General features: G+C 42.1%; 1 protein-coding gene and 1 long non-coding RNA gene across 7 annotated transcripts in view; one reads left to right on the top strand and one right to left on the bottom strand.

Moving 5' to 3' along the window:
- emid1 (EMI domain containing 1) overlaps positions 1-23781 on the top strand; it is a 72402-nt gene that overhangs the window by 44548 nt on the left and 4073 nt on the right. For 4 of the 6 annotated variants that reach the window (XR_013283756.1, XM_077523004.1, XM_077522999.1 and 1 more), the window contains exons 4-14: positions 5522-5611; positions 5702-5763; positions 5835-5967; positions 6509-6553; positions 6633-6740; positions 14531-14641; positions 18908-18985; positions 19341-19393; positions 19472-19534; positions 19612-19656; positions 19763-19807. Coding sequence is in view for 5 of the 6 variants with exons in the window: in XM_077523004.1 (XP_077379130.1) it covers positions 5522-5611; positions 5702-5763; positions 5835-5967; positions 6509-6553; positions 6633-6740; positions 14531-14641; positions 18908-18985; positions 19341-19393; positions 19472-19534; positions 19612-19656; positions 19763-19807 (833 nt within the window). In the remaining variant the exon portion in view is untranslated. Of the gene's footprint in view, positions 1-5521; positions 5612-5701; positions 5764-5834; positions 5968-6508; positions 6554-6632; positions 6741-14530; positions 14642-18907; positions 18986-19340; positions 19394-19471; positions 19535-19611; positions 19657-19762; positions 19808-20085; positions 23393-23781 lie in introns of those variants that run through there. The other 2 variants (XM_077523003.1, XM_077523000.1) reach the window with 2 other exon arrangements.
- Positions 11859-14767, bottom strand: LOC144019740 (uncharacterized). Its single transcript, XR_013283757.1, has 3 exons — positions 14473-14767; positions 12961-13046; positions 11859-12239 (listed from the first exon to the last, which is right to left on the bottom strand). It is a non-coding gene; the product is annotated as an uncharacterized LOC144019740 (long non-coding RNA).

Below are 23781 nucleotides of genomic sequence, written 5' to 3'. Positions count from 1 at the left end.
ACACGCAAACACGGCTGCCTCCATTTGCACTTGTTTTCCAACACAACTTAAACATAAGGTATTTGTTTAGTTTAACTGGACTTTCCTCGGGGATCAATTATGTGACCACACTTCCCCCCTCACCTGTAATTACTGTGATGCCTATCCATTGTGTGGGCTTGTACCTTTTTTTCCGACTAAGACCAGATAGAGTTGCACTTGTAGAGGAAGATGATGATAAAGTTTGGCAATCACCTAATTAACAAAAGGTGTTACCATGGGAAAACAAAATAAACACTAAAATTTAGATGCAGGTTTGTAATGGACCGATTGTTTTGATGTAAGCATTTTATCAAAAGGTATCATGTATTATAAGCATTATACATGTCCCAAAAGTCCCCATATTTTTTTTTTTATGATTTGTTTAATGTCTAATTCACTTGAGTGCCAGTTTGACAAGCTTTATAGCCGTCACGCTGCTCCTTAGCAAGTTTTTCGAAACCGCATATATTCTTGACAAGCCATGGGAATGAGAAAAGGTAGTCGAATCACTTCAATGGGACTTTTTGTCTCTTTTAAATCTGACAGTACAAAGTGCCCGCTAAATGTATGCATACATACGTACTGTGTAGTCACATTGTTCAGCCCGCCTCGTCCCAGTTTGGAAGAGTTGCGCTCTCTGTGATTAGTGTGTGGGTGTGTGTTCGTCGCAGCAGTGCTATTCATCCTGTCCGAGGTTGTGTAGAGACAGAGACAAACACCCTCAGCGCCCACTAATGATGCTGCAGCGCTGAGCTCAGCTAATTGACCAGACAGAGATGGATCAGGAACTTTACACTCTGCTGTGTCTGCGAGCTGTGGTGTGCGTGTGCCTTTGTTGATCTTTGCACAAACACACAGGTCCTTCAGTGCTGGATTTATGCTGGATCTCCACAATCATGCAAACTTTCAGAAAAAAAATATAAATACAAGCTAAGACCTGCCATTACAAAATGTATTTCGAAAATAATATTTCAGGTATAAAAGCAGCGACAAATGCAGAACTTCCATGGACATTGGAAACAGAATGTCAAGAAAAGTGCTTGTAAATCTGGGCAATCTCAAAGAGGACGTCAACCCTAAAATTGCCTTGACAATAATATGTTCTATGCAGCCTCACTAGTCTAAACACGGCATTATGATTAATATTATGTTTGTGAAATACAAATGAAGCAACAAACTCCACCTGTTTTTATCAATCCCAGGAGGCGGCCATTTTGTCACTTGCTGTCAATTGAAAATGACATCACATTTGCTGAGGTAACGACCGATCACGGCTCACTTGTTTTCTGAAGCTGAGCCGTGATTGGTTGTACTCTGAGGTTGTCGTCAGTCAACAGCAAGCGGCAAAATGGATGCCCCTAAGACGGATGAAAGCGGGTGGATTTTGCTGCTTAACGCATAATTCACATTTGCAATATTAATCACAATGCTGTGTTTAGACTAGTAGAGGCACACGTTCTAAAGAAAGTTTTTACTTTGACTTCCTCTTTAAAGAACAAACACAGCAAGTTGTCATCATCATTCATGAATCAGGAAGTAGCATAGCTAACTTGTAGCGCACACCAGAAAAGACACCGTTACAGCAGCAGGATTTGTGTCAATTCAAACTGCAATTCAACTTTCAGCCATTATAATAAGCTTCCAGGGTTAATATTTATTGTTATTATGACCAGGTCAGCGCTCGTTGTATGAAAACAATGAAGCAGCAATGTAAAGAACAATAAGTAATTGCAAGAAGTAGTTAGAGTGCATATGAGACTTGACAAACATAAAAGTGAGATCCTGGCTAAACAATCTGTTACTCCATCTGACCTTCACCGTCTCCTACATGCATGACGTAAGGCAGCCCACAGGCAGAAGATTCATGACTTTTTAACAAGCCCTCTGGGGTTTGATAAATGAGGAGATATTTCCTGAAATCACAATTTTAGGCTTGTACGGGACCATCATTCTGGTGTGCAGGTCATATTGGAGTCACTCATCTCTATTTTGCAGCAGCGGCAGAGGAAGCGATAATTCAAAGAGTGTTTACAAACAAATGACAAAGACAGCATGTGCAGTAGAATAGGACACGACATAGAACCGAGGGCAGGATGGCCTCTGGCCCACTGAACTCTCAGCAGGGGTATTTCTCTAATGAATAGCCCCAACTGGCTCACTCATTAGGGCCCAGCGCACCGCAAGGGCAAGAGGCCAAACATATTCACACGTTGATTTGACACCCACCCCCCGATGGGGCAATTAGCCCACTGAGAAGCAAACAGTGAATGTCCATGAAGTGGCATGGTGGCACCCTAACTATGATGACGTTACGGGTGTTGGATCTCATGGGAGGCCTGAGAACGGTCCTTCCTGCCTTTCATTGAACTCACTCGGGAGCTGGCAAAGAGATTTATTTCATCTTTGAAGATAACGAGACTGAGAGTAATTGTGTAAAAAGATGTGTGTAGGAGACACTTGTCCTTGTGCCAAATCCAGCTTATGGCTGGCACAATAACCCATCTGTAGGTGGGGAAATTGTGGCTCAGGAAAAAGAGAAGCGGTGCCTGCAAGGGGTGATGTCTACATTTCCTGTCCAAAGCCCATTTTTGGTAATTAAAACCAGCCATCACTTGTGCATAAACACACCCATACACTGCATAGTGCGTCACTGCAGAATGTCGAATACATCCACGTTTGTGTTTGCCTTGACTGCTACATGGTTTACATTGTTATCTAAACATGGAGGAGGTTGCCACATTTTAGACAAGTCTTATGCTGCTTAAATCCATATTTACCTATAATCCTCAGAGAAAAAAAAACACCCACAAGCCAAAACACTAAGTGGGGTTTTAGGAAAGGGATTCAGTTTCCCACAAACCATCTGCTCTGTGTATCTTTCATACCACCTTCATCCACTTTTTAGGGTAATCTCTCAAGATGTTATGCTTTGCTGCTTTGAGTTCCCAAATGTTTTTTTTCCCCGTGTGGAACCTAAGACTTCATTTTCATCTCCTGTTTTTTCACTAGTAACCAATACAGTAAATTATGAAATTTTGCATGACCAGTAATAATTTAACCTTTGCAACTCATAGCTGCAGGTGCTTTTGCATTTTTTCAGTGTAGATGGCTGCTGGTGACAGAATGCAAGGAAGTACGACTTCCTGGTTGCTAATGTGGTGCTCTGCCCAACCACTTGTTTGTAACATGAGCACCTGGCCAGAGTAGGTCCAGACCAACACAAACAAAATAGTTTGATAGTACCACAAAGCCCACTGAAAACATCCAGAACCCATAGACACAACCCCCCACACTTTATAAAATGACGGCAGGACAGAGTGCACGCTCAATCTCTTGGCACAAGCAAGCTATTGTTTGTTTTTCGCTTTCTCCCATGGCTTCACGATGTTCGGCTGACTACGCTACACAAGGAACAATGCAAAAAGGAAAACTTGGCAAGGGGGCAGTCGCCTCTTTCAGAAGTGGCAGAGAAGTGGCAGAGACAAACAAAAAAAAAGGCAACGATTAAACCTAATGTGTAGCTATAAGAAAGAAAAATGGTGACTAAGTCCTTTGGTGGAAAAACCTGAACAGACAATTATAGACAGTACACACATAACACGGCTTTTGCCTGGAGCAAGTCAGAAGACAGAGCACATTACACTATTTTATTGATGCTGTACCAACTGCGAGTTCATTTTAAAATGATTTGCAAATTATGGATGGATGGATGGATGGATGGATGGATGGATGGATGGATGGCAGGCAGTCCCTTGACATTTAAATTTAAATGTTTCCAAGCTCGTAAGGCAAAGCACTCGGATCCTTTTTACAACCCCCCCCACCCCCAACAAAAAAAAAAAAAAAATTCTGGGGTTGGACATCGAATCGTTCTTCACAAACATAGGCGGTAAATCCAGGTTCAGAAAGGAAAAACCCAGCCAGTTTGGCTTCAGCACCAGGTGCTAGCTCGCTAGCTCCCTGGGAGCTCATTTATCTGCTAGGGAGCTAGCGAACTAGCACCTGGGGCTAAAGCCAAGCTGTGGAAGGTTTTTTACTTTCTGGATCCATATTTCCCATCTCTGTTACATGCATCTGTTTAAAATGTAATGTTCCATTGTTTGTATTCAATTATCCGTTGTTTAAAGGGTTATAACACCACACTTGAAACCGATATTTTTTTGCCCATCTATGGTGTTTTGCATGGTTTGCTAGCAATACGCTAAGTGGACTTTGACAAATGACAATGACAAATGACGTGTAATTTTCTTTTTTACGAGATCTCTATCTCCCAAACTGCTATTTGCTTTCAAGGGAATTGACTTCACAAACACCAAACAACAGACATATTTCAAAATTTAGCTCACAAAATTTTGGTCACTCATAACTCAAGGCAACACGGCACACCATATTTGTTTTTAAATCTTAGGGGTTTTTTTTGTTTTTTTTTCCTTGCCTTCCCCTCTGAGCTGCTACACTTACATCCCCCTTTACGGTTACTCGCGTCAGCTGACCAGCTGCTCATAGATGTAGCAAGGATGTAATGGAGGCTCAGAGTGGGACAGGGCTTTGTGGGTTTTTGCTGCTCCCATTTTTGGAATTCAACTGTCGGTACACATCAGAAGGCCTCAATGTCCACTTTTAAATCCGTTCTTAAGACCTGCATTTTCAGCATGGCATGTGAGACATTTTTATTTTGATCCCTTTTTTTTTTAAACACAAGGCAGAAACAGTAGCATAGTGGTTGGCACGTCTGCCTCACATTCAAGAGGTGTGGATATTCCATCATAAACCTCCAACTCAGTTTTGAATATTTTTGCCTGTCAAACAAACTGTAAAAAGAAGTGAACCACTGTAATTTTTAAAGTACTAACTTTGTGAAGGAAAAGTATTGAGACACCCCTACTGTTTCAAATGTGAGTCCACATATTTCCATTAGATGAAGCTGATTTTTACAATAAGTGTTGCAAAGAGGCCACAGGATGAGCAAAATATATGCACAGTTTTAATCCTTTTATGATGAACTGATGTCTTATGAGGTATGCTGATGTCATTCTGAGCAACATCGAGCATATTTTTAGTGTTGCGAAAAAGCCAATGAAAACAGCTAAACATGCAAAGTGAGTTCTCGTCTCATTTCCTGTAATCTTGCATGACATCTTTCACAGTTGGGATTTCAACTCTGAAGTTTTGGCTGAGAACGGTCAAATTCTGAATAGTATCACAAAATTCAGGCACTCTTTTCTGGAAAGTTTGATTGTGGAAGACAATGAAAAGCATGTTCATCCAGATTGATTTCATGTGGAAAATTGTCATTGTGCTTCCACATGTGCAGGGAGACATGTAAAGTTGTTGATTGTTTTTGCATGTTTGCATTTGAGTTTAGAACACAATTACATTAATACCAATATATCAGGACTTAAAATTCAAAAGGACTTCAAACAGGCCACATCAGAGCACATTATGACTTCAAGACTAAATGACAAGAGGTGGCATCATCTCGCTTGTTTCTCTTCTACAGATGCAGGAAAACAGCAGGTGGCTCAGGAGGCAATAAGAAAACCGTCCACACTGCGTCGTCCACCTGCACGCACAGGGGAGTCCCTTTCATGTAAGAGCTACCATGTGTTCCGATTTGGCCAATAAAAAAAGATTGGCGTAAGCCTCCTGTGGATGTAAATAACTACTTTCTGTTTCCTAGACTGTCTCAACTGCAGTCGAATCACAGCGATGAATGACAGGCTGAGTTCACTAGAGGCAAAGGTTTGTGCAGTCCTACAAGTATGTGATTAAATATGTTTCATTGCACACATTTTAATGTTTCGCATCACCAGGTCCAAGTACTCACTACCTTGCCATCCATATCTCAACGCCACCCTCTGTCCAAAGGAAGAGTTACACCTGAGGCCGCCTTACTGTTGGGGGCCGCTCCTGCTCAGGGGGCTCCCGGTGAGCAGGGACCTGCTGGTAGGTATACTACTGTGAATTGCTATTATGTTCAATAATTACTACTTGAAGTAAGTGTGCGAATAATTTTTCTTTCTTTTTTTTCCACCCTCACTACCTGCTCATGTATGCGCTTATTATATATCCTGTTTCCATCTCTCCACATATATAGTACACTCATTTCCTCCAGTCTGAGTAAGAGAGTCATTTGAGGTGCACGCTTACACAGCTCAAGGCGAGCACTTCACCTCTTCTTTCCTGGACTCCAGCCCAGTCTTGGCTGTGGCTACTGTAAAAAAAAATACAAACCTTGCTGCATCGAACGTTAATACGAGAACAATTGACACCTTTATTGAGTTCATCGCATCAAATTTTTAACTATAATTTTGTTTTTTAATTACAAAAACATTACCATATAGATCACAAGAGTTTGGATCATAAAGGAATGCTGCCAATTGCATTAATAATCACTAACTTGGACACAGCTATTTACTCTTGCCTGTGTGCTTTTGAGCTCTGTAGAAGTAATTAAAAACAGCTCAATAAAGTCCTCCTCTTCCAGGTCCCCGGGGTGAAAAGGGCAGCGACGGTCTTCCAGGCAGAGATGGTAAAATTGTGCTCACAGTTGATGTTAAACCAGAATCATTCCGTCTGTATGACGAGTGATGATGATCTTCTCCTCTAAGGGAAAACGGGTTCTCGGGGCTTGCCAGGTACTATTGGGCCTCGGGGTGAGGCGGGCGCTAGGGGCCCAGCTGGAAGCCCTGGTTTGAAAGGAACTTCGGGACCTGCAGGTAAGACGGGGCCTCACAGAACATGGAGTCATGATGAAATAAACCTTAACTTTGGCTTATATTTGTGCACCTTGGGGAGGGAGAGAGAGAGGGAGAGAGAACAAGAGCATTTCTTGCCTGTCTACTTAAGAGGCATTTGATTGACTCACTCCTAACCAAACACTTGTGGAAACAAGACTGAGCCATGATATCCGGCTTTGGGGTGTTTGTCTTTCACTTAAGCCACTTGGTCAATCCAAAAAGGAGCTCCAGCTGTAACCAGTAGCGCGTTCCAGACATTTGGCTGCTAATTCTGAATTTGTGCCTTTTGTTTCATTTCAATCGGATGCTTGAAATAGCGCTTTTTCAGTGTGCATTAAAAGCCTTAATGACTTCTAAAGTCAACTGTAGCGCGGAGACGTGCTGCTGGACCTCATGGTCACCAATCAGCGTATAAACAGAGGAATAAACCTGCTCTATGTATTCAGACCTCGAATAAATCAACTGAAGGAAAAAGTAAATCCACAGGCAGCTGTGACTTGAATGATAATAAAGCAAATAGTGGCGCATGTGTGTCATAACATCTGCTCTCGACACACGCTGTTATTTCTCCACTCTGGATCGTGAAAGCCTGTAAAATGTGTATGACCCGTGTTCTGAACCTGCTGCTGGATTAACGACTAGACGTTGACCAATTTTATTTTTTTACAAACCTTCTCTCCGAGGAACGCCTTGCAAACTCAACCTTAAATGAATATGAACTAAATATACGCAAATCGCAGATCTGTATGCTTTCCATGTGGCCGTGATGTTATTGTTTTTCTTTCTATATTACATCATAGTCCTTAACCAGTGCTACAACCCCTAGCAAAAAGTATGGAATCACCAGTCTTGGACGAGCACTCACTCAGATGTTTTATTCTGTAGATCAAACTCAGATAAAAAGCATGAAACAGTCGTAAGGTCATTCCAAAGTGCAATATCTTGGCTTTCAGAAACACTAAAAGAAATGAAGAAAAAACATTGTGCTGGTCAGTAAATGTTACTTTTATAGAGCAAGTGCAGGGAAATAAATATGGAATCACTCCATTCTGATGAAACAAATATGGAATCGCTCCATTTTGAGCTGAAAATAAGGACACACCCAGTCAATATCCTTTCCTTAATTGGGCACCTGCCTCAAATTACATCTGCTCGTTAGTCAGCAGTTAAAAACAGTGCAGTGAACGCACCTTGGAGGGCTGCTAGTCCAAGTGGATTGGCAAGAATAATGGCTCCAACAAGGGAGATGTCTCTTGAGACCAAAGACAGGATTATCAAAGTTCTTGGAGAAGGTAACTCTACACGTATGGTTGCCAAAGATGTGGGCTGTTCACAGTCAGCTGTATCGAAGATCTGAACCAAGTACAAACAGCATGGGAAGGTTGTTGAAGTCAAGCGTACTGGTAGACCAAGGAAGACATCTCAGCGTCAAGACAAACAACTAAAGGCCATATGTCTTGAAATCAGAAAATGCACAACAAGACAACTAAAGAAGAAATGGGAGGAAGCTGGAGTCAATGTATGTAACAGAACTCTGCAAAATCGCTTAAAGGAAATTGGATTTACATACAGAAAAGCTAAAAGGAAACCAACATTGACACTTAAACAAAAAAGAAGAAGACTGCAATGGGCTAAGGAGAGGCAATCATGGCCTGTGGATGACTGGATGAAGGTTATCTTCAGTGATAGTCACGAATCTGCATTGGACGAGGTGATGACGCTGGAATTTTGTTTGGTGCTGAGGACTGCCTAAAGAAAACGTCAAAATTCCCACAGTCCTTGATGATATGGGGCTGCATGTCAGGCAAAGGCACTGGGGAGATGGCTGTGGTTAAATCTTCACTAAATGCACAAGTTTACATTGACATTTTGGACAGCTTTCTTATCCCTTCAATTGAAAAAATGTTTGGGGATGATGAAATCATTTTCCAAGACGACAATGCATCATGCCACAGAGCAAAAACTGTGAAAGCATTCCTTGGAGAAAGACGCACCCAGTCAATGTCATGGCCTGCAAATAGCCCATATCTCAACCCAATTGAAAACCTGTGGTGGAAATTGAAAAAAATGGTCCACAGCAAGCCCCTCCATGAGCCGGCACCTTAACGTGGTGGAGGGGTTTGCGTGTCCCAATGATCCTAGGAGCTATGTTGTCTGGGGCTTTATGCCCCTGGCAGGGTCACCCATGGCAAACAGGTCCTAGGTGAGGGGCCAGACTAAGCACGGCTCAGAAGACTCCTTATGAAGAAAACAAACTTTGGATACACGTTTCCCTCGCCCGGACGTGGGTCACCGGGGCCCCCCTCTGGAGCCAGGCCTGGAGGCGGGGCTTGTTGGCGAGCGCCTGGTGGCCGGGCCTGTACCCATGGGGCCCGGCCGGGCACAGCCCGAAGAGGCAACGTGGGTCCCCCTTCCCACGGGCTCACCACCGGTGGGAGGGGCCAAAGGGGTCGGGTGCAGTGCAGGCTGGGTGGCAGCCAAGGGAGGAGACCTTGGCGGACCGACCCCCGGCTACAGAAGCTGGCTCTTGGGACATGGAATGTCACCTCTCTGGCAGGGAAGGAGCCCGAGCTGGTGTGTGAGGCCGAGAAGTTCCGACTAGACATAGTCTCCACACACAGCTTGGGCTCTGGTACCAGTCCTCTTGAGAGGGGTTGGACTCTCTTCCACTCTGGAGTTGCCCACGGTGTGAGGTGCAGAGCAGGTGTGGGTATACTTATTGCCCCCCGGCTCGGCGCCTGTATGTTGGGGTTTACCCCGGTGGACGAGAGGGTAGCCTCCCTCCGCCTTCGGGTGGGGGGACGGGTCCTGACTGTTGTTTGTGCATATGCACCAAACAGCAGCTCAGAGTACCCACCCTTTTTGGAGTCCTTGGAGGGTGTGCTGGAGAGTGCTCCCTCTGGGGACTCCCTCGTTCTGCTGGGGGACTTCAACGCTCACGTGGGGAATGACAGTGAGACCTGGAGGGGCGTGATTGGGAGGAACGGCCCCCCTGATCGGAACCCGAGCGGTGTTCTGTTATTGGACTTCTGTGCTCGTCACGGTTTGTCCATAACGAACACCATGTTCAGGCATAAGGGTGTCCATATGTGCACTTGGCACCAGGACACCCTAGGCCGCAGTTCGATGATCGACTTTGTAGTCGTGTCATCGGATTTGCGGCCGCATGTTTTGGACACTCGGTTGAAGAGAGGGGCGGAGCTGTCAACTGATCACCACCTGGTGGTGTGTTGGCTCCGATGGTGGGGGAAGATGCCGGTCCGACCTGGCAGACCCAAACGTATTGTGAGGGTTTGCTGGGAACGTCTGGCGGAATCCCCTGTCAGAAAGAGTTTCAATGCCCACCTCCGGCAGAGCTTCTCCCTTGTCTCGGGGGAGGCGGGGGACATTGAGTCCGAATGGGCCATGTTCCGCGCCTCCATTGTTGAGGCAGCCGATCGGAGCTGTGGTCGTAAGGTGGTCGGTGCCTGTCGTGGCGGCAATCCTCGAACCCGCTGGTGGACACCAGCAGTAAGGGATGCCGTCAAGCTGAAGAAGGAGTCCTATCGGGCCTTTTTGGCCTGTCGGACTCCGGAGGCAGCTGACAGGTACCGGATGGCCAAGCGGAACGCAGCTTCGGCGGTTGCTGAGGCAAAAACTCGGACATGGGAGGAGTTCGGTGAGGCCATGGAAAACGACTTCCGGACGGCTTCGAGGAAATTCTGGTCCACCATCCGGCGTCTCAGGAGAGGAAAGCAGTGCACCATTAACACTGTGTATAGTGGCGATGGGGTGCTGCTGACCTCGACTCGGGACGTCGTGAAGCGGTGGGGGGAATACTTCGAAGACCTCCTCAATTCCACCAACACGTCTTCCTTTGAGGAAGCAGAGTCTGGGGACTCTGGGGTGGGCTCTCCTATCTCTGGGGTCGAAGTCACTGAGGTGGTTGGAAAGCTCCTCGGTGGCAGGGCCCCGGGGGTGGATGAGATCCGCCCGGAGTTCCTAAAGACTCTGGATGTTGTGGGGCTGTGGTTGACACGCCTCTGCAACATCGCGTGGACATCGGGGACAGTGCCTCTGGATTGGCAAACCGGGGTGGTGGTCCTCCTTTTTAAGAAGGGGGACCGGAGGGTGTGTTCCAACTACAGAGGGATCACACTCCTCAGCCTCCCTGGTAAGGTCTATTCAGGGGTGCTGGAGAGGAGGGTCCGTCGGGAGGTCGAATCTCGGATTCAGGAGGAGCAGTGTGGTTTTCGTCCTGGCCGTCGAACAGTGGACCAGCTCTACACCCTCCGCAGGATCCTCGAGGGTGCGTGGGAGTTCGCTCAACCAGTCCACATGTGTTTTGTGGATTTGGAGAAGGCGTTCGACCGTGTCCCTCGGGGAGTTCTGTGGGGGGTGCTTCGGGAGTACGGGGTGCCGGGCCCCTTGATACGGGCTGTTCGGTCCCTGTACGACCGTTGCCAGAGTTTGGTCCGCATTGCCGGCAGTAAGTCGGATTCGTTTCCTGTGAGGGTTGGACTCCGCCAAGGTTGCCCTTTGTCACCGATTCTGTTCATAACTTTTATGGACAGAATTTCTAGGCGCAGCCGAGGCGTGGAGGGGTTCCGGTTTGGTGGCCTCAGCATTGCATCTCTGCTCTTTGCAGATGATGTGGTGCTGTTGGCTTCATCAGGCCGGGGCCTCCAGCTCTCACTGGAGCGGTTCGCAGCCGAGTGTGAAGCGGCTGGGATGAGGATCAGCACCTCCAAATCCGAGACCATGGTCCTCAGTCGGAAAAGGGTGGAGTGTCGTCTTCAGGTCGGGGACGAGATCCTGCCCCAAGTGGAGGAGTTCAAGTATCTTGGGGTCTTGTTCACGAGTGAGGGTAGGATGGAGCGGGAGATCGACAGGCGGATCGGTGCAGCGTCTGCAGTGATGCGGACGCTGTATCGGTCCGTCGTGGTGAAGAAAGAGCTGAGCCAAAAGGCAAAGCTCTCGATTTACCGGTCGATCTACGTTCCGACCCTCATCTATGGTCACGAGCTGTGGGTCGTGACCGAAAGAACGAGATCCCGGATACAAGCGGCCGAAATGAGTTTCCTCCGCAGGGTGTCCGGGCTCTCCCTTAGAGATAGGGTGAGAAGCTCGGTCATCCGGGAGGGACTCAGAGTCGAGCCGCTGCTCCTCCGCGTTGAGAGGAGCCAGCTGAGGTGGCTCGGGCATCTGGTTCGGATGCCTCCTGGACGCCTCCCTGGGGAGGTGTTTCGGGCATGTCCCACTGGCGGGAGGCCCCGGGGACGACCCAGGACACGCTGGAGAGACTATGTCTCTCGGCTGGCCTGGGAACGCCTTGGGATCCCGCCGGAGGAGCTGGTTGAAGTGGCTGGGGAGAGGGAAGTCTGGGTTTCCCTCCTGAAGCTGCTGCCCCCGCGACCCGACCCCGGATAAGCGGAAGAAGATGGATGGATGGATGGATGGTCCACAGCAAGGCTCCGACCAGCAAAGATGATCTGCCAACTGCAATCAAAGAGAGTTGGCACCAGATTGATGAAGAATTCTGTTTGTCACTCATCAAGTCCATGCCTCAGAGACTGCAAGCTGTCATAAAAGCCAGAGGTGGTACAACTAAATACTAGTCATGTGTTTTGATTGTTTTTTCTTTGTCTGTTTTTCATGATTCCATATTTATTAACTGCACTTGCTCTATAAAAGTAACATTTACTGACCAGCACAATGTTTTTTTCTTCATTTGTTTTAGTGTTTCTGAAAGGCAAGATGTTGCCCTTTGCACTTACGATTGTTTCATGCTTTTTATCTGAGTTTGATCTACAGAATAAAACGTCTGAGTGAGTGCTCGTCCAAGACTGATGATTCCATACTTTTTGCTAGGGGTTGTACATATTGTATCCAAAGATATACTTTCCTCATTAATAGAAAGATAAACATGGGACTGGATTGTGTCTAATATAATGCAGACAATTGTTTTTTAAGACAGGTTCATGGTGAACTTGGAGAAAACTAAACTTTATGTCATTTTAGATTATGGTGACAAATGCAAATATGGTTATATATATTTTCATATTATATCTGGTCCAGGTAAGCAGGTCATTTGAATCATTGAGCCACATTGCAGCTCAGATTTCCCTCCCGCGCTCCCAAATCACCACAGCTGCTTATGCTGCAACTTTAAATGAAAACGACCGATATAGGTGTCAGATCAAGGTTATAATAACATTACCTTGCAAAGTAATAATTCTCAGACCGTGCCTGTCAGTTGAAGTATGGGGCTGTGCCACAGCAAAGAGAAAGGTGCTGTGTCTGGACCTAAAGTAAACAAAACAAAAAAAAGAACAAGAAGTGGCTACATTAGCTTTTAAATCCAAACAATGATGTCAGATGTTCTGGTACTGCCTTGTTTCCACCCTTGAAAAGCTGCTGGAGGGGTTATACTTCCTCTGACTGGCGCATGCAAAATTGTTTAATATGAATTAGCACCTGTAACACTTTATTGCAAACAAAAAACTTGTTTATTTGAATTTCTTTAGGGGCCTTCCTTCCCCCTGTTAAATGCAAAGTCAGTCATATGCACCATATTATAAACATTGGCACAATCATGCACCAATAATAAGCATTATTTTAATATTGGTCCTCCTTTCTTCCTCTGTCGGGGTTTTCTATAAAAGATTGCTATGGAGGTAGGCTACATACTGTACTGGAAAACTCAAACCTAAAGTTATGTTTTTGGTAATAACACTCATTTTGCTGCTTCAGCATTTTTAATAAATAATATTTGATAACTTGTTCATGTCAAGTGGGAATGTTTCGAAACTTTTATCAGAAATTGACTCAATTAATAGTTCACACGTCAAGAGGTTCTGGAATCAAGCTCTACTCCGGAGAGTTTTGCATGTTTTCCCATGTTTTTTGCTTGTGTGGGTTATCTCTGAGTTAATCCGCTTACGTTCCAAAAAATACGCATGTTTGTAGATTACTCTAAATTGTCCATAGGTATAAATGGGAGTGAATGTTCATTTGTCTATATGTGCCCTTGCGAATGGCTTGGTATCCAGTCCAGGGTGGTCTCCTGCCTCTCACCCAAAGTCAGCTGGGAAAGGCTCCAACTCACCGAGGCTTCATGAGGATACGCGGATGGATGGATGAATCAAATACGTGCAAAAAGTTGACAATGTCAACTCTTTCTATGTTACTTTCTAATTCACTTGGGTAGAGCATTCTAAAGCTTCATGCAGTTTAAAACAATAATTTAACTGAGCAATGTGAAGCACAATCACTGAAAGTAAAGCGAAATTAGTACATTAAATCTGATTCAATGGCAAAAAAAAAAAAAAAAAAAATGGCCACAAGAGTACAGACTCCAAATGCATGCGACTCAAATTTTCCATTTGAAATTTAGTCGACTTAGCAACGTACGTAAATGGATTAGATAATTTTTTCCTCCATTCTCATACTGTATACTGAATCATGGTCACTATGCTTTCCCAGCCAACTTGGGTCAAAGTATTGCATTGCCCTTGTTAGCAGACAAAAGCACAGGGCAATTTCTCTGAAATTCAAAATAACACATCAGGGATGTATTTGTTTCATACACAATGACTATATTCAATAAACATGTCTTGAAACCCCCCCCGACTGTATTGTAACTGGTCTAGCACAGCCACACATACGTGTAATGCAAAACCACCACCTCATCTTTATTACATCTTGCCCCTGAAGCTGTCTTTATTTTCACCTCCAATGTTGAATAGCTCTCTCTCTCTTTGTTGTTTTTTTTCTTTCTGTCTTCTCAGGCCCGCGGGGTCCTCCAGGACTCCCAGGAGAGAGAGGTCTACCAGGTCCTCCCGGGCCTTCAGGACCACCTGCTTCTGCTAGTGGTCGCATCCCTGCACCAGACAGTAAGAGTAAGACCCCATCCTTAACACTCATCACAAATGCATGCAATACAGCCCGTGATACTGTTTGACTACCAAGAAAATAATGGAAGGTGACTTAATTCGGATCTTGAAATGCACTCATCTGAGCACTGTCCCGGCAATGTATTCGTTAGAGGAGACGTGATGTAAAATGAAGTAAGCTACTCTTAAAGTCAAACAGACACATTGAAGAGGGAACAAGGAAGTTTTGCTGAGTAATACTGCCTCCTGTGGTGTTTTATAAGTTATGGGATAAGCAGCATAAAACCATATGAACAAATTTGTCAAATAGAAAAAAAAAACAACAATTGCCATTTATGCCATTTTCATCGCAGTAATCATTTTTAAGACAATTTGGTTGAACTCCAAATTGTAGCACTTAGTGGGTAAAGTTGAAGGTTCCACTGTGTTATAAACCACATTCCCCTTACAGAAGCCTCGGAAAGTTGAGACGGGATGATACAAGGTTATTTTAGTTAATTAAAACTACCAAAAAAAAACAAAAAAAAAACTAAAACCTAAATTCATCCATCCATCCATTTTCATAACCGCTTGCTCCTCACAACAGTTGTGGGGGTGCTGGAGCCTATCCCAGCTGGCTTCGGGCAGTAGGCAGGGTATACACCCTGAACTGGTTGCCAACCAATCGCAGGGCATAAAACTAAAATTCCAAAATACAATTTCGTTAATGAAATAAAATAAAAACAAATGCTTTTTAAAAAACAAAAACTAACTGAAACTACATTTTATGTTTACAAAACTAACGAAAACTAACACTAATTATAGCAAAAATGTTCTTCGTTTTAGTCTCTGGTAATTAATTTCAAGGCATGGTCTTCCGTTTTCACTCAGGAAAATGCACTATATAAACAACAGGATTTATACCCATGATTTATACCCCTCTAGCCAATCGCAGAGCGGGGGGTAGCGGGGGGCATGTTGCAGACGGGGCCGGGCAAATTTGTCGGCTGCATAACGCCACTTCCGCGGCAACTTTCCGCGGGAATGACGTCATGCAGCTGACAGATTCACACAAGGTTCTTGTGTGAGTGAGTGGAAAAAAAAAATCGGTGCGTGTTGTCAAGTTGCCGCGGGAGTGACGTCATGCTGTCTGTCTGTCAGACAGTGACTGACACGCCCCCCGCCACCCCCCTGCTCTGCGATTGGCTGGAGGGGTAAACCACTGTCTGTCCACAGAAACGTCCCGCTGTTGACAAAAGAAACACAAAATGGCAAAATACAGGTTGGGGTGGGTGGGGGTTTAGGAAAAAATCCCCACCAAACATTAACAGAAGCCCAGAGGTGTAGATTGAGAAGGAGTTCATGGGTATAAATCCTGTATTTATATAGTGCATTTTCCTGAGTGAAAACGGAAGACGGTGCCTTTAATGCATGAACCTTTGGGGATAATTTTAAATGTGATTTTAACTAGATTTATTTTGATATTAACCGGAATAAGGAGGTTTAAAGTGTGTTACACAAAAGTGATGTCATCTAGCAGCAGCAAGTAGAAAAGCACCTTCAGATGACGTCGATCCCATGGTGTTTTTTAAATATTCCGAACAACTCATACACATTTAAAAAAAAAAAAAAAAAAAATATATATATATATATATATATATATATATATATATATATATATATATATATATATATATATATATATATATATATATATATATATATGCGATGTAGTATCGCGATATATCGCCGAATCGATTTTTTTAACACCCCTAATATATATATATATATATATATATATATATATATATATATATATATATATATATATATATATATATATATATATATATATTAGGGGTGTTAAAAAAATCGATATATATATATATATATATATATATATATATATATTAGGGGTGTTAAAAAAATCGATTCGGCGATATATCGCGATACTACATCGCGCGATTCTCGAATCGATTCAATAAAAAAAATCGATTTTTTTTTTTTTTTTTTTTTTTTTTTTTTTTTTTTAAGAGCTCAGAATTGTTCATTCGGTAGTCTTACCGATTCAACGTCTTATCATCATTGCCTTTTTTTTTTTCTTTTTTTTTTTTGTGTGTGAATAGATTTTTAAACTTCCATTTTTAATGGAAAAATATTCAACAAAACGTCTTACTTCGGGTTAGGATTCACACCATGAGGATGGAAGAATGTTATATGAACGGAACATTAAGCCTTGATATTTTATTTTAATGCTGTTCAAACATGAAACAGATTACAACCTCTATAAGACTGAAATTTCAGATAAATAAATAATACATTTTCATATAAATCTTACACTCTACAAGCTTACTGATTAGTATTTTCTAAATTTGAATGAAAAAAAATCGCAACAATCGACTTATAAATTCGTATCGGGATTAATTTGTAAATCGATTGTTGCGATTTTTTTTACTCAAATTTAGAAAATACTATTCAGTAAACTTGTGCATGTACACTGTAAGATTTGTATTAAAAGGTATTATTTATTTATCTGAAACTTCAGTCTTATAACTGTGAGCCACTGTATCTGTTTCATGTGTGAACAGCATTGAAATAAAATATTAAGGCTTAATGCTCCATTAATATAACATTCTTCCATCCTTAAGGTGTGAATCCTAACCCTAAGTAAGACATTTTGTTGAATATTTTTCCATCAAAAATGGATGTTTAAAAATCGATTCGGCTGCCTTTGAATCGATCGAGAATTGTGAGCTGTAGTATCGCGATATATTGCCGAATCGTTTTTTTTTTAACACCCCTAATATATACATATATATATAATTAATTAATAAAAAAACTAACAGAACCACCCTGAAAACGAATTTAAAAACTAAAATGAATATCCAAAAACTATAATAACCCTGGATGCTTAAGATAAAGAATACAGTCAGGCTTTTAAGACTTTTAAAGGGCTACTTGTAGAATAGAATCAATGGCGATGAGAATGAAGGAAGGAGACGTGTGAACTGTGATGAGAACCTGTCCACATCTGATGTCACTCAACTGCTTCCAGATGTCTGCTCCTCACTCCTCTCAAGGTCAATGCTTCAGCACCTTTTATTTGTTGATTCACTGGTTTTACGAAAAGAAAAGAAAAAATAAAGCACCGATTTGTCAGCGTGAGCTTCCTGTGTAGGTATTAGGATTGGCGTGATGAGACTGGGAGCCATTTCTTTCACATCAAAGTAACAGCAGGGAATGTCGGGAGGATGGGAAGACGGGCGGGCTGTTCTGTGCTGACATTACTTGGGAAAACACTGGATTATTTGGCTCCATGAGGGGGTTAAATGTCCGTCCTGTGGCACACTGGTGCCTGCACGCAGAATGTTGAGAATGAAGATGAGCTCTGTTCACCTGGAGGTGGCGTCGTTCAAGATCACCGTTATACAAAGAGCAGATGTGACGACAGACAACGAGCCTTGTGTGGACGTTTCACTCAATTGGAGATGTTCGATGATTTTTCAGCTGGATGTTTCCTTCATCATTCCCCCTCATATCTATTCCTGAACTTGCTTTTACTCACTTGCTCCTTAATTGTCCTTTTCTTGTCCTGTCTGCGCTGTTACGCGCTTTTTAAATGAATAGAAATCAGTGATTAACTGAATTTCCAGCTCTTCAGACACATTGATACTGTATTTGGCTTGTTACTCACAAGGGTGATTGTTGAAAACGCCAATGTAGGCTGTCATCAAAGGTTGACTCAAAAATGCAGCCTCGGCTACTGTATAATCAGCCCACCCAAAAGATTCCAAACTACCTACATGCATTTTTTTTTTTTTCATTTTATGACCATTTGTGAAAATGGCTGTAAATAGGGGGAAAAAATAATAAAAAAAAAATGCTATTGAGCATGCACATTTTTTTTTTTTTTTTTTTTTTAGATCACTGTAGTTATTTGTGATACAGCACTACTGTGTGGTGTAGAGAGGTATAGCATTTGTGTTGGGCTATCTTGTTTTATTTTTTTGTACAGTAGTGGACAGACATTTTTTGTCAGGGCAACTTTTTCTGCACAATTTACAATTGTTCAATCTACATTTCAGAACTGCAATTCAATTAAAAGTATGTTTTCAACATTTTCTCAGCTTGATCATTCAAACAAATTAAAACCAGTGTGAGTTGCAAACATAACTTACTGTAAGTAGCCAAGATAGCGAAAGACAAAATATGAATCGCCAGCAAAACTTTTTACCATGACTGTATAGCAATGATAGTAGGTTTCGTTTAACGTCGATTTCATTTGATTTCCAGATCGAGGAAAAGACCCCTTCTTCACCAACACTTTCCATGATTCAGCACCAGGACCGCAGGGTCCCCCGGGGCCGATTGGTTAGTGTCTTTTGAACTGAATTGGACAGATTTTACTCTTTAAAATACATGATCTAACTTAACACAAAAAAAACCTGGCCAAATTTGGAATCAAAGTTAATTTTGGATGCATTACTGTGCAATCAATGATCTAATTGTGACGCCAGATTTCTCAACTCAAGGCCAATCGTTTTTCCATAGTTTGCATCAGCATAAGTCTATTATTGTATTGTACAACATCTTAATAAATAGGATTATCTTGGTTAGAAATGTACTTAAAGAAATGTCTTGTCATTTTAATATTGTTGCAAGGGAACTTCATCCTCAAAGCCCAATTTCCTCATCATTAACATGATGTCGTCCAATTCATGTACAGGTCCCACGGGTCCAAAAGGACCAGCAGGACCTCCGGGACCACAGGGACAGAATGCAAGTATCCTGATACCAGTTTATAATAAGAATTGTGTCTAGTCTGTTTGTTGTAATTTGAATTGTTGATGTTGACAGGGTAAACCTGGGACACCCGGAGCACAGGGTCCTATGGGCCCAAAGGGAGAGCGTGGCGAGAGAGTAAGTGCCACTGATTCTCTTCAGCGGCTTTTCTGTTTGTTCATCCCTCATGCTTGTGCGATATACTTTTGATTCAGGGTCCCTCGGGTTATCCAGGGGACAGAGGCTTCAGGGGCGAGCCGGTAAGCCAACGCAAAGCCGAACCTCTGTTTTTGGGATCATAAGGATCATGATAAGGATCTTTTGAACATAATAAAACCATTTCTTAGTTGTCCAATTCTTTTACAGGGATTACCAGGTCCCAAAGGAGAGCCTGGAGAGAAGGGCTTACCGGTGAGGAAGTAGCTCATTTGGCGGTAGTGTACAAGCACATTTGGTTGAACAAAAAGCCTGGCTTTTACTTTTAATAATTATTTGAATACCCTCCTTATTAAGTATTATATTTCTTCTGTTTGTCTAATCCTTCCTTGTCTTTGACTTCTTTTTCATTTTACAAGAACAATCTAAATGTAAGATATTTTCTATTCAGGGTATCTGTATAGGCTACATGTTTTTCTTGTCCTCTCATGTCTTCTCACCCACCATGTGTTTTTTTGTACATGTGATTTCAGCTGGTGAACCGTATGCGTTTGTGTGTGGAACACGTCAGTCTTTATGCATTTCTGTGTTGTTGGTCCTCGGGGTGCGCTCCGGACTACAGGCCCCCGTTATGATACTGTCCTCTTGACCCTGAAGCTGTCTGACTCCCTCTGCAAGCTATGGCTACCTTTCACAGTCACTTTTGGCAGCATCTGACTTTGGCATATATGTCAAAATAGCATCACCACCATCAATCCAGTTTTACCAATACTCTACAGCCAAGACAGTGAGAAGGCTGAATTCTTGAGCAAATGTTCCTAAATTCATAGTCTTCTAAATTGATCATCTTCTCTTAAGATTAACTTGTGTAACAAATGGAAATAAAAATGCATGAGATGCATATGCCAAATCATTCCATTTATGTGTCAGTCGTGGATTCTGTTGGGTTCAGAGGTGTTGTGAAGTGGATACAGCTACCCTCTTTATCCCATTTTGCAAAAGACTAATTTTCTGCATGTTGATATTAACAAGCCTGCTCTATTAAAATACGGCAATTTTATCACTCATTATACAACATTAGGTCTTGCTTTGAATGAACTAGTCAGCACTGAATAAACGTTTTTTACTTTGATACTTTTATCTACAAACATGTGAATCATTTTCTGGCTTACTAATCTGAATTTCTTTGCATGCCTTATTTTTGTGATGGGGTCTTTAAGTTTAAAATAACTCACAAAGCCTTACATTTAAACCAAAAAAGTGTGTATCAAGATTTGAATGTACTCACTGGACACTCTCTTAGGTACCCTTGCACATTCACTTTACACGTGAGCCAACTGTACCAATAAATCTCTACACATTTAATATTACTAATTGCATATTTAATCTTGCTTATTTCGAGGCATTATTTTGACACGATAGTATACAGTACTTCATTTGATAAGTTTAATAAATATTTTAGCTACAGGTTGTACATTTTTCATATTGACGCCTTCTTAAAAATAATCGCCTAAGTCATTTTTTTTTCTTCCAGATTTTTCAGGGAACACAAAAATTTGAACCATTTGCATCATGATGAGATGATTTGCCGGTAGGTTTAAAAATAAATAAAATAAAAATAGATATATGCTAATTTTTTGAGAGGGTGACAATATTATAATTTATAAAATAATAATTCTTTGACTTTATGTTTTCCGTTCGTCTCTGTGTGCCCTGGATTGGCTAGCAACCAGTTCAGGGTGTACCACGCCCATTGCCCAAAGCCTGCTGGGATAGGCTCCAGCATCCCCGTGACCCTTGTGAGGAAAAGCGGTGAAGAAAATGAATGGATTATTATATTTTCCTGGGACAACACTAAATAAATGACACTATACTACATGTAAAGTAGTCAGTATACATAAATACTTGTACATAAATAAAATTAAGGTTCTTGTAAAAAAAAAAAAAATTGTCTTTACAGTACGTTGTAGTAGTACAATGTGCCCCGGCTCGTCTAAACATGGTGTTCTGATTTAATATTGTGTTTGTGGAATATTAATTATGCATAAAAATTCACCCATTTTTTTTTAACCATTTCAGGCGGTGGCCATTTTGGTTTGTACTGTAACTTGCTGTGTCAACTGAAAATGACATCACAGTTCCTAAGAGCTCATGTAACGACTGCTGCGGCTCAGCTGGCTTTTTTGGGTTTGGTCATGTGACATTTGCAAGTTGAGCCCATGTATAGGCACTGTGATGTCACTTTCAATCAACAAGTAGCAAAATGGCTGCTCCCTGAGATAGATACACAGAGGTGGATTTCATTATGTAACTCGTATTCCACAAATCAGAATATCAGGTTCAGACTAGTGGGTGCACATTGAACATATTGTCAAGAAATGTAGTACTTGACTTCCCCTTCAATGTTTTAACCCCACATTTTTCTGCTGGTCAATTTCTTTATTATTATTATTTTTTTTTATATTGATTTTGACTCTTTCCCACATAAGAAAATATGGGAAAAAATTATGGGGTTATTCCTTGTTTTTATTTGTTATAGTGGATTCAAGAATAGTATGGCTTTAACGTGTTATAAACTTACCAAGCTTACATGTAACATTTTTAACATGAACATCATGCAAATCAGCTTGCGATTGTGATTGGTTAGCTAGGATCCAATCATAAACCAGAAGTGTGGACATCATCCAAATTATGCTTCTGTTTTGAGACACGCAAATATGTCATGCCCACTGCAATCATCTATAGGTCCGAAGGGGTTAAAACACAAGTGAGTACACCCTGCAGTAAAAATGTCTGGGACATCCTCAAACAGGATGTGGAGGAGCACAAGTCCTCTAACATCCACCAGTGAAGCTCTGGTAAACTCAATTTCTTTGGGCAGTGCCGGAAAATAATGGTTGCCACGCAAAATATTGACACTTTGCGACCAACTTAGACATTTTCACATCGAGGTGTACTCACTTTTGTTGCCCGCGGTTTAGACATTAACTCATTCACTCCCAGCCATTTTAACTGAAGCAACTCCCTTTGTTCCCTGTTTTACTGGATTTTGACTGATTTCGCAAGGCCCTCAGAATATTGTGTTCTAATAATATAAAAACATGGAACCTACCAAAAGAAAGATTAGAGTCTCTTCTTTCAACAGGAAAAAGAAAGTATATTTGAATCTGTTTCCGTTACGCAGCAATTATCATTATATGTAGCTAAGTTTCATCATTATTCACAAGTCTGTTTAACCCTCGTAGTGGGTAAAAGCGCTTATTGCAACATGGCCCTGGCTGCTCTCTTATATTCTGCTGCCATCTGTTGGCCGTTTTTAGTAATAACGTTACGTTAAGTGACCTCTTCAAGTCAGAGGCTGCATCAAAGCCTTCTGTATGCTCTAGCATTAAAAAAACAAAACAAAAAACCGTATAAATACGTTTTTGGGACCATGGCAAAATTTAAAATAGAACATTTTTATACGTTTTTGGGAGCAAATGCGTTAAGGAGGAGCTAAGAATAAAACGTCTCGCTCCTGATCAGGAGAACCTTCAAATAAACTGAATCTTTGCTTAAGCTGCAAAGAAAGTTGCAGCTTAGTCCGAACTTAGCGGCAGACTAGTTTATAAAAAACAGCCCTTGTGACTAACTACGAGCGTGAGCTAATATGTTTTGCTTCAGGCAATGGTTGCACATAATTGTGTATTAGAGAAAGCAGTCTATACAGGTTTTATTTAGCTAACATCCAAAACCAAACTACAACATCACATGCTGAAATGGTTGTTTTTTGTAATAACTACCATTGCTTTAAGCGACCTCTTCAGGTCAGAAGCTGCATTAAAGCCTTCTAGCATAACCCCCCCCCCCCCCCAAAATTTTTTTTTTTTATAAAAATAGCCAGTCCCCCTGAGCAGCTGTGGCTACTATAAAGTAGCATAAAGTAGCTTACCGTCTCCACAGTGTGACTGTGTGAGCGCACGAATAATGTATCCATTGTGAAGCGTCTTTGAGTATCCAAAATAAAGCGCTACATAAATCTTATGCAGCATTATTATTATTATTATTATTATTATTATTATTATTATTATACATGTTTTTGACAATAAATTTACACTGTTAGACAATCAAAAGTGAGAATCATCTTGGTGTACCTAATGAAGTGTCCAGTGGGTGCAAAGCTGCACTCTGCACGTTGGCCTCTCTCAGCCAGGTGGCCATTTCATGACGACTATTTTTTGCTTGAGAGA

This window comes from Festucalex cinctus, chromosome 5 (genome assembly GCF_051991245.1).
Source record: "Festucalex cinctus isolate MCC-2025b chromosome 5, RoL_Fcin_1.0, whole genome shotgun sequence".
Classification (NCBI taxonomy): Eukaryota; Metazoa; Chordata; class Actinopteri; order Syngnathiformes; family Syngnathidae; genus Festucalex; species Festucalex cinctus.
Note: the sequence above shows the minus strand (reverse complement) of the source record. Positions and strands in the feature narration are given on the sequence as shown.